The sequence below is a fragment of the Pundamilia nyererei genome, unplaced genomic scaffold (genome assembly GCF_000239375.1).
Source record: "Pundamilia nyererei isolate P.nyererei 1_Seehausen unplaced genomic scaffold, PunNye1.0 scaffold00225, whole genome shotgun sequence".
In the NCBI taxonomy this organism is placed as follows: Eukaryota; Metazoa; Chordata; class Actinopteri; order Cichliformes; family Cichlidae; genus Pundamilia; species Pundamilia nyererei.
This window is the reverse complement of record NW_005187626.1, coordinates 348184-358713: the sequence shown is the minus strand read 5'-3', so window position 1 is coordinate 358713 and position 10530 is coordinate 348184. Positions and strand designations below refer to the sequence as shown.

At 44.8% G+C, this 10530-nt stretch overlaps 1 protein-coding gene across 1 annotated transcript in view; it reads left to right on the top strand.

Annotated features, from left to right (window-relative positions):
• LOC102201291 (phosphofurin acidic cluster sorting protein 1-like) overlaps positions 1–10530 on the top strand; it is a 26132-nt gene that overhangs the window by 7121 nt on the left and 8481 nt on the right. Inside the window, exons 5-16 of the mRNA XM_005748588.1 lie at positions 323–485; positions 913–1004; positions 1276–1359; positions 1439–1498; positions 1957–2108; positions 2281–2356; positions 2503–2559; positions 5371–5459; positions 5551–5683; positions 7252–7356; positions 7467–7567; positions 7725–7879. Coding sequence (XP_005748645.1) covers positions 323–485; positions 913–1004; positions 1276–1359; positions 1439–1498; positions 1957–2108; positions 2281–2356; positions 2503–2559; positions 5371–5459; positions 5551–5683; positions 7252–7356; positions 7467–7567; positions 7725–7879 — 1267 coding nt within the window. The remainder of the gene's footprint in view (positions 1–322; positions 486–912; positions 1005–1275; positions 1360–1438; positions 1499–1956; positions 2109–2280; positions 2357–2502; positions 2560–5370; positions 5460–5550; positions 5684–7251; positions 7357–7466; positions 7568–7724; positions 7880–10530) is intronic.

Here is a 10530-nt window from a genome sequence, read left to right as displayed (position 1 = left end):
CATATACAAATTCTTTTTACACACACAAATCTTTTTTACGCACACAAATCTTTTTTACGCACATACAAATTATTTTTACACACACAAATCTTTTTTACGCACACACAAATCTTTTTTACGCACACACAAATCTTTTTTACGCACACACAAATCTTTTTTTACAAGTACAAAATATTTATGACCACATTTTGAGCCCATACGTTTAGCTCAAAGATCTCCCCGTCAGCAAAATTACACCACAAGATTTTGTTTCTCCAGCAGCCGTCGTCAGATCTGTGAGATGGGACGGAAAAGTTTAAAAATGTGTGTGTGTGTGTCCCAGGTGATGCAGCGTCCAACAGATGGTGCCCACATACTCGGTCTCCATAGCAACCTGAAGGATGCTTCTGTGCATGCGGCGGAACTGAGCGTTCATACTCTCTGCAGCCATCCAATAGAAATAGAGGACACAACTGGTCACCATGGCAACAAGGGCAAGGCCTCAGGTAGGAGGACAGAGAGTCTGACCATCCCTGCATCAGGTACTTGTTATAAACTGGCTACTGATTGGTCAGACATAGAGTAATAGAGTACATGTAAAGGCACAACACACACATTTTTGTTTTCATATCTTAGTGAGGACACCTAGCTGACACAATGTTTTCCCGAGCCCCTCACCCTCACCATCGCCTAACTGTGGCTCGTGGGGACGGGCACTTTGTCCCCATCAGTATTGTAACATCCCAGTTTTCAAATGTACACACACACTCACAGCAGTCTGTGATGATGTCACTGCAGAGAGCTGTGACATCACTCTGTAAATGAAACGCACATCAGGTCACCTGTTCAAGGAAAATGGCTGCAGGTGTCGCTACCGCCGCAAAATGAGCTGAGAGTGTGTGCGTGTGCGTGTGCGTGTGTGTGTGCAAACAGACCGCTCTCCTGATGTGGAGAACTACTGGGAGGACGATGACGACAGCTTCTCCTCTGAACAGGAAGGAAGTGACGACGCAGTCTTGCCTCAGGTGACCTCACCTTTATATCTTATAAAGCAGCTCTGAGTACAGCATGAAGTCAGTTAAACTTCGGGGATATGGATGTGGTTCAGTAACAGAGGCTTTGGTGTTCATGAAATCAACAACAGGTGTACGAGAGGAGCAACAGTGGGTCCACGCTGCTCTCTTTTTCTGATTATTGTATTTTGTGCGCAGGCTATGAAACCACGACTTTCACTTTGAGCATTTGTGGAGGATTTCACTGAAACAAATGCTCGATGAGCCTCTTTTTTCCCCTCAGGACATGTTTGATGATGACGAGGATGTCCGGGGAAAGATTAAGACGTCTCACAGGAAAATGATGCGAACATCCTCGCTGACTCAGGTAAGGACCAATCAGAGCAGCTGATGGTTGAGGGGCCGAAGCTGTCTTTTTCACTTTTCTTCTGTTTTCTGTCATTCAGCAGCCGAACTTTAAGCAGAAGTTTGTGGCTCTGCTAAAGAGATTCAAAGTCAGTGATGAGGTTGGTACTCACCTTCATTACCTTCAAACTCCATCTGGAGGAACTTCAGGTAGAGCTGTTTATTTTAAACTGGTGTCCCGGTGACAGTCGCCCGTTCTGGTTAGAACTTTGTAGGAACAGTTAAGTTGTGCAGGGTTTCTGGTTTGGTGTCCTCAGGATCAGCTCTCTGCTTCCTTGGACCTCTGGGACTTCATCAGAACTGCTGTCAGCGTCCTTGTACTGGTTCTTCTTGACGTTTCCAGCTCGATATTTTGTCAGAAAATCTTTCAGTAACAATACTGAGTGAAGAACCCAGGATCAGAGTTGAAAAAGACTTTTTATTGTCGACTGAGTAACTGAATCAAACACAGCTTTGCTGCTGACATCAGTGAAAATAATACCATAACCTGGTTTGTAGGACATGAGTTGTAAAAAGTAGGACCTCTGTTTCGTGACCCCAATTGGCTCGTTTCCTGCAGGTTCTGGACTCGGACCCCGTGGGTCAGAGTCAGGAGGCCGAGGAGAACCTGGACCTCCTGTACGACAGCCTGGAAGTTTACAACCCGAGCGACAGCGGCCCTGAGCTGGACGACAACGACAGCATCCAGAGCACTCCCAAACCCAAGCTCAGGTGAGCCTGAAACACACCTGTCTGCGTTCACAGCTCGTCAAGCTGGACAGGAAGTTTGACCTCCAGTCAAAATGTTAGTCAAACATATTTGTGTGTTTTTAGTGTCCCATCGCAATTCTGAGTCTATCTGAGGTGTGAGGTGGAGACTATGCTGACTGTTTTCCACCCGCAGGCCGTTCTTCGAGGGCGTCTCTCAGTCGAGCTCTCAGACTGAGATCGGGAGTCAGCAGAGAGAACGGACTGCAGCCGTGAGTGAAACACAGCATCATCATGTGAACATCCAGAATCTGAAGCTCCTGTCAGGAGACATCGGTGTATGATGGATGCAGCTTTAGAAGCTGTGTCGCCCCCTGCAGATCAAGCTGTGTAACTGCATCCTGCTGTTGTTACACAGGCGGCAGATCTACGAGGAGACTCTGAGGAGGTGAAAGGAGAGGAGACCGGGCCGAGGGTGAATCTGAAACACACACACAAAGACACACACACTTGTTATATTCAATTCAATTTTATCCCTAGAAATCACTACAGCAGTCGTCACAAGGTTCTTTATATTGTAAGGTAGAGCCTACGATAATCCATGCAGAGAAAAACCCATCAATCATATGACCCCCCTATGAGCAAGTACGGAGCCCTGCAAGGGACATGGCAGAAAAAAAATGAAGGTAAACTTTTGCAAAACTTTTGCAAGATCTCGCAAAACATCAAACTGGTGGGTAACAGACGTCTCCGAAAACGTCGGAACACTTTTGCAAATATGTGGTGTCTTGATAAAGCGAGCAGATATTTGAAGCTTACACAGCTGCATTCTCGCCTGAAAATATGCTACACATTTATTTTGTGACCATTTGTGAGTGATAATAGTAATATTTAAACTAAGTAGCTGCTGCCATTGTTGGGAACTGGAATTGACTGGGCCGCGCTATGAATTCTGGGATAGGTGACGAGCCAGGCGACGAAGGCAATCCCAATTCGAAGGCTGCTCCAAATGCATCCTTCGTGGCCCAACCTATCCTTTCCAACAATGGCAGCAGCTACTTAGTTTTAATATTACTCTTATCACTCACAAATGGTCACAAAATAAACTTGTAAGATATTTTCGGGCTGTGTAAACTTCAAATATCTGTCTATATTTGCAAAAGTGCTCCGACGTTTTCAGAGACGTCTTACCCACCAGCTCAAAGTTTTGCAAGCGCTCGCAAAAGTTCATCTTCATTTTTCTTCCTCCCATGTCCCTCGCGGGTCTCCGTAAGCAAGCACTTTGGTGACAGTGGGAAGGAAAAACCAGAGGTGTGGACTCGAGTCACATGACTTGGACTCGAGTCATTAATTTTATGACTTTAGACTTGACTTGAAAAAATGTTCTAAGACTGTGACTTGACTTGGACTTTTACACCAATGACCTGGGACTTGAATTGGACTTGAACCGGTTTACTTGAAAAGACTTGATATTTCACCCCAAATATAAAATTTAACATGCATATTATATAGAGATTGAAAATGTGACGTCATTCACGGGTAGAACCGCAAAGGATTCTGGGAACTCGTGGCAAGCGGTACTAGCGCATGCAGGCTTTCAATTAAAATCAGTCACACAGCGATAAAAAGAAACACAAAAATGTCAAGAAGCTGTTGTATTATTAACTGCAATAGCCGGTCGCATGACAGCCACGGGAAGCCGACGGGTAAAGAGATCGGTTGTTATCGGATTACGTCGTTGAAGAGAAATTGTTCGAGCCATGTTTCCGAAGTAACAAAGACGCGACTGGATCGCAGCCATTCAAAGACCAAATATAACGTCCCAGAACACTCCAGCTCACAGGTTAGTCTGCTCCAAGCATTTACACAAAGGTCAGAGTTTTGTTGTAGTTAATCGTCATTTTTCTTAACATAATTGGTGATATAGGTTACAAGCAAGTCTGGCGCTGAACAGAAATTGTCGCTCCTTTATTTATTGTGCATAAATAGTGAATTGTCCTGACACAATATTGTGTTTCGCTTCTGTTATTATGGTACATTGACAAAAACATTTTATTCACAGGATAAAACAGTTGTTTTGTATCACTAATTGTCCAGTACGATTACAGCATACAGTATTATTGTCACTGCTACATTTCTGTGATGAACCAGAAATTATTTCCACTACTAATTAATTACCGTTGAGCTCAAAGGTTATATTAATAATCGGTTAACGAATGTGTATTTATGACGACGATTTGTGAGACTGGTAAACTTATGATACGTACGATGGTCTTTACTTTCTACACGGTGCATTTCAAGGTCCTGCACCCATCCGTCGGTAAACTGTACCTGGGCTTGTTGCAGTGACCTGAAGTTACTATCGTGTAGCACCTCAGATGAAGGACTACACAGCTCTGCTTCATCGGTTTCCCTCCCAGCAATCCAAGAAACGCAAACACTCTGAATGTCATGGCGGCGCTTCAAAGAGGCCAAATGCTGCCCAGCAAACCTTCTAGCATTTTTCTTGCCAGCCAATAATCCGGTCTGCTACGTCGATCCATCTCCTTTTATCTGAACTCCGTCGTGCACAAAATTCCTCAAGGCATCCCTTCACTTCTCATGTGCTTTCACATGATGCTAGTGATTCAAGATTCAACCTTCTTTACTCACCACATGTACTTGTATAACTATGCATGTGACAAATAAAGAATCTTGTGTCTTGAATCACTAGCATCATTTAAACCCTCCCCCCTTGACACAGAATTCAAAACAACTCTCCAAGCGAAGGCTTTCAGTTCAACCAGCCCTTCCAAGACTGCTCACCATCACCTCTCTTTGTTTCAGAAATTAACACAGTCGTTATCGCTACCTTACCCAAAGTAAATTAATCAGCCGAGCACCCCCTCTCCATCTTCTACTCCAAGACGAGCTCACGTAAGAGTTTACGAGCCATCAAGCCGTTAACTCAAGTAATGAAGCTCTGACAGTGACAACATGCGTCCTACATATGTGTTTAATATGTGCGTTGAAGGACATGTCCTGGTCAAAAATGACTCCAAGGTTCCTCACAGTGTTACTGGAGGCCAAGGTAATGCCATCCAGAGTAAGAATCTGCTTAGATACCATATTTCTAGGCTTTTCAGGGCCGAGTACAATAACCTCAGTTTTATCTGAATTAAGAAGCAGAAAGTTAGCGGCCATCCAGGTCTTTATGTCTTTAAGACATTCCTGCAGTTTAACTAATTGGTGTGTGTTATCCGGCTTCATGGACAGATAAAGTCCTTCTTCTTCTTGTTTTCCACAGAAACCTGAAGATGATGTTGCCATGGGAACAGACACAGGCCCAGCTGCCAAGCTATGTAAAACAGAGTCTCAGACACACATGGCACCAAGGTATACACACACACACACGTGATGTTTGAGCTCCTACAGGTATGAACAGCTGTGTAAAAACGCCTCATACACCTGTGTGCTCCTCCTGCAGTAACACGGGAAGTCAGTCGTCTCGCCACACGTGGATCATCGCTATGAAGGACAGACAGAACTCGAGAGGCATGGACCGAACGAGCAGCATCGACAGTGGGACATCGTCTGATTGCAGGATACCTGCTCCACAGGTGAGAAAGCGTCAGTTCCAGGGGTTTAAGCCTCTTTTTATTAGTAGCTTGTCAGATCGATTTTTAGCACCTTCTCAGCCGGGAAAGGTGATCCGAGCAGAGACTAAAATGTGATGTCATCAGCCTGCATGCTACCAATTGCACTTGGTAATATTGCACATCAGGGATACAGGGCAAAAGTTACCATTGTGTATGGGATGTGTGTGTCTGTCTGCACGTGTGTGGTCATCTGTAAAGTCTTTGTTGTAGAGTCTGACAGCTGACGGAAGGAAAGACCTCCGATGTCCATAACTTGGATGTTCAGTGGTTGCAGTGGGGGATGTTTGTGCCTGCGGAAGTCTACCACCAGCTCCTTGGTTTTACTGGTGTTGATCTGGAGGTAGTTCGGCTGGCACCAGTCCACAAAGTCTTGAGTCAGTCCTCTGTGTCCTTGTCGTCCCCATCAGTGATGGGCCGCCTGCAGTCGTCAGAGAACTTCTGCAGGAAGCACTGGGTGGAGTTGTGGGAGACGTCCGCAGTGTAGATGGTGAAGAGGAACGGAGCCAGAACCGTTCCCCGTGGGGCCCCGTACTGCAGACGACCCTGCCCGACACACAGGCCTGAGTCCTCACATACTGTGGTCGGTCGGGGAGGTAGTCCAGAATCCATGTGGCAGCTGTGGGACTCTCCCCAGCCTCAGGTTCAGGTTGAAGAGGTGCTCCATCACCCCACACAGGACCTGACAACCCTTGAGCTGAGTACCTGAGTACTGGATTGTAGTGGAAAACCAGTCAATTCCAGTCGAGTGGTGCCCAGTCGATCCACGCAGGCACTAATGGAAAAGGGGCCTTAGTGTCAGCAGGAACAAGTTCCACCACCAAGTGTCAGTGTTGCTCCTGTTTTGGTGTTAAAATCACTGATGCTTCATGCCGTCACCTCATTATCTGTGTGTGCGACGTCACTGTGCCATCCGCCTCCTTTTCATCCATACAGAAAACTGCAGATGTGTACACTGCTCTCAGAAATGTAACACTTTGAAACACGTCAGGTCTCAATGGGAAAAATCGTGCTGGATATCTCTGATGTCGACGAGTAACATGTTAGGAATGAAAGGATGCCGTATTGTTTGATGGCCTGCAGAGGGTCAGATTCAGGTTCAGGGTCAGAGTGAACTGTCTGTCTTACCTGTAATTTCTTTAGCTGGGACCACATCCTGTTGTCACGCTGTTTCTCGTGATAATGGCGGATGGCGTGAGGATGAATTGAGGGGCCCTCAGAGGAGACTGGTGTTAGCTTCCGGGCTGGGCAGATGTGCATTTACTAATGAGAAGTGAATGAATTGAAAAAAGGATGTTGGTCGGGCACCAAAACGAGAAAACACAGTTTAAAGTGCAGGGGCGGTCACAGATAGACAGCGAACCAGGAGGGGGGTGTTTGAGGTTTGGCCCCCCTACTGAAATTCAGATAACTTATCTCCAAGTGAAAGATAGACACAGTCGCTGTACCGATTCACGTTTGGGGCCTCAAGTGGGCACTAGAGGAACTGCAGTACTTCCTATCTGATACTAAAGACTGGTGCTTGTTTTTAGGTAGCTAGAAAGTCGGTTTTGGATCAGCTGAACCACATCCTGTTCTCTGATGATCAGATACCTGACTCCATTATCCTGATCAACACCACAGACTGGCAGGGACAGGTACGCATCCTTTTTCTGTCTTTCAGGGGTTTGAATCAAGCTGAGTTCAGTTTCTATGATCGTTCAGAGCCCAACGTGTCTTTGTCTGTGTCTGCGCTGTCCCTCCTTAGTATCTCTCTGAGGTTCTCTTCGATCAGCCAATCGTCTGCACTGTTTCAACGGCTGATGTTCAGGCCGCCTTCAGCGCCATCATCGGACGCATCCAGAGATTGTAAGAACATCCGTACTTTTATTCTGCACAGACATCAGTGTTTGAATCTGCCTGAGCTCTGAATCCTGTCCTGCATACTTACGTCAAAAAATTCATTTGATTTGCATACATATATGTATGAATATATATTCTCTCTGACCTGAATCCGTTTCTGCAGCTGTAACTGCAACTCGCAGACTCCGCCCACCATGAAGGTGGCAGTGGGAGGAGATCAGAGCTACCTGACCACAGTGCTCTGCTGCTTCGTCGAGCAGCTGGCCAGCAAGACGTCTGATTGGTTGAGCTACATCCGCTTTCTCATCATCCCTATTGGTGCGCCTATCACACACACACACACACACGAAACATACACACATTTCACTAAATCATTGTCTCAGTTGCGATGAGAGTACCGTCTGGAGACGCCAGTATTTGTTCTATATCTACTGATCATTTGGTTTTTGTATTTGTTCAGCGTAAAAGTTGGGTGAAAATGACATTTTCTTCATTTTTGTTACAAATAATTTAATTGTAACAAGTATTGTGCAGTTGTTAGTTTGCAGATTTATTAAATATATATCATTCAGAAATACTGTCACGGCCCTGAGTGTGACGACTCAGCGTTTTGTATTTCTTTATATTATTCGATGTTCTTGTTTATTCTGTTATGTCTTTTGTTGAGGTTTGCCATTTGTTTGGCTTCTGTTCTGTGCTCACACTTCTCTGTGTTCCCTCTGTCTGTGTGGTGTCACTCACCGTCTGCTCGTGAATCTGTTAAGTTCAGTGTCTTGTCGGGTTCTGTGTCTGAGTTTCCTGTTTTATTCTGAAGGTCTCTGTCTCATGTGAGTGTTGTCAGCCTTACGTCTGTGTCTCGTCAGCCTTGATTTCTCCCAGGTGTGTTCCCCTCCTGTGTCCCATCCCACGATTACTCCTGTGAGTATTTAAGCCCTGTGTGTTCTCCTGCCTGTTGCTGGTTTGTGGTCTTTTCCTGCGTCATCCTCTGTCTCCCTGCATCAAGGTTTGTGTTTGCTTAGTTTTCCCAGTTTAGGTTTTCTCAGTTCTGTTTTCGCCACCCTCACCTTTGTTATATGTTCACTCTCCATTACAGTTTTTCTCAGTTGCTTTGGTGCATTTCTCATAACAGAATTGATCTCTGCACCACTACTAAGGCTCTTCTCAAAACAATTAGTGCAAACTGCAAAACATGGTGGATAACTTGCAAAAGTGAGTCACTTCATCAAAAAGAAAAGTCAGTTGCTCAAACTAAGTAGTCAATGCTTCAAAAGCAAGTCCCTTAATCAAAACAGATAATATATCCATCAAAAGCAAGTACTTATATCAAAGTGTCAGGACTGTCACAATTACAAGTCATTACACCAGCACCTTTGGTCACAAAATCAAATGGTTTGAACATGTTCTCATTGTGACGGAGTTCTTTGTAGGTGCTTCCCAATGACATGTCAAGTCTGGACAGCATGCACGGCATGTTGAAAACCATAAATTGTAAAGGAAAATCAAGACACTTCCTATGCACTCTTGATAATATTTAATTGAAACTGTTCACAGCTTTGTGCAACTGGGGAAATACAGTAAATCAAACATTTTACAGCAAACAAACTCACTTAGACAGTAAACCTTACTGCAGTAGTTATGAAACAAAAAACTGAAAAGCAGACACTGCTGCATATCAATCATTGATATCTAGACGCTCCCGTCTGTCTGCCCACATATTTGCATCAACATCACAGCGAATGTCAGCTCTATCGATGCATCGGGGAAAGTATTTTCTGGAGTGTCGAATCCACCCTCTGCAGGACTCTGCTGTGATGTCATCACAAGCTGCATCCATAGCTGCTAGCAGGGTCATTTGGGTATGTGGATGCCTGTCATATACCTTCCACCTCCAGGAAGAGAAAAACTCCTCAATTGGATTAAGGAATGGAGTGTAAGGAGGAAGAAACTCCATAAGCATCCTGTTGTGTGCTGCAAACCACTGCCCGACTACAGCAGAGTGATGGAAGCTAACATTATCCCAAACCGCTACATACAGTACATTGTCCGATTGTCACCAGGATCATCCCTTTCATTTTGTGGGATTAGGGCCCTATAAAGAGCGTCCAGAAAAGCCAACAGGTGTTGTGTATTGTATGCACCAATACGAGGAATATGGGTGTGAACGCCATTTTCTGAGATTGCTGCACACATTGTAATATTTCCTCCTTGTTGGCCTGGGACATCAATGGTGGCTCGTTCTCCAATGTGATTTCGTCCACGCCGTCTGCCTTTTATGAGATTGAATCCCGCTTCGTCAAGATATACAAACGTGTGCAGGGGTTCCCTGGCCTCCAGTTCCAGGATACGCTATACAAAGGATGAGAATAAAAAAGTCTGTAATGGTGCATTTGGCACAACAGATTGTACAGTTTGAATTGTAAATAAGATTACAGTAACATGCATAAATGTAAGTGCAGTACATGGCCTAAACTTTTACAGTAAACAGAGGTACATATGCAAACATGTTTTACCTGTACATACTGGTGACGGCGCTCCTTCACTGTTCCGTTCAAATGGTACTTTGCACAATTGCTTCATGGACATTTCATTCCGTCTGAGGACTCTGTCTATGGTGGGAATCGATATTGACTGAATATTTCCGAAGATTGTGTCATCTTCTACGACAGCTCTTTGTATTTCTCTCAGTCTCAAAGCGTTGTTTGCAGCCACCATTGCACAAATTCTTTCCTCTTGCTGCAGAGTCAAAAGTGGACCTCGTCCACCTCTTCTAGGTTGTCTGACAGTCCTTTTTGAGATGCCGATGAAAAAACACAAACATAAATAAGCGCAAACATGCTTACAGTAATTGTTACAGGACTATCATTCAAAACTCCTTTCTTTACAGCATTACTGTATTGTACCACAGCACACTATGCCACACCAAGTCTGCGCTTCAGTTACAGTACGTCTATATGTAAAGATCTATAAGG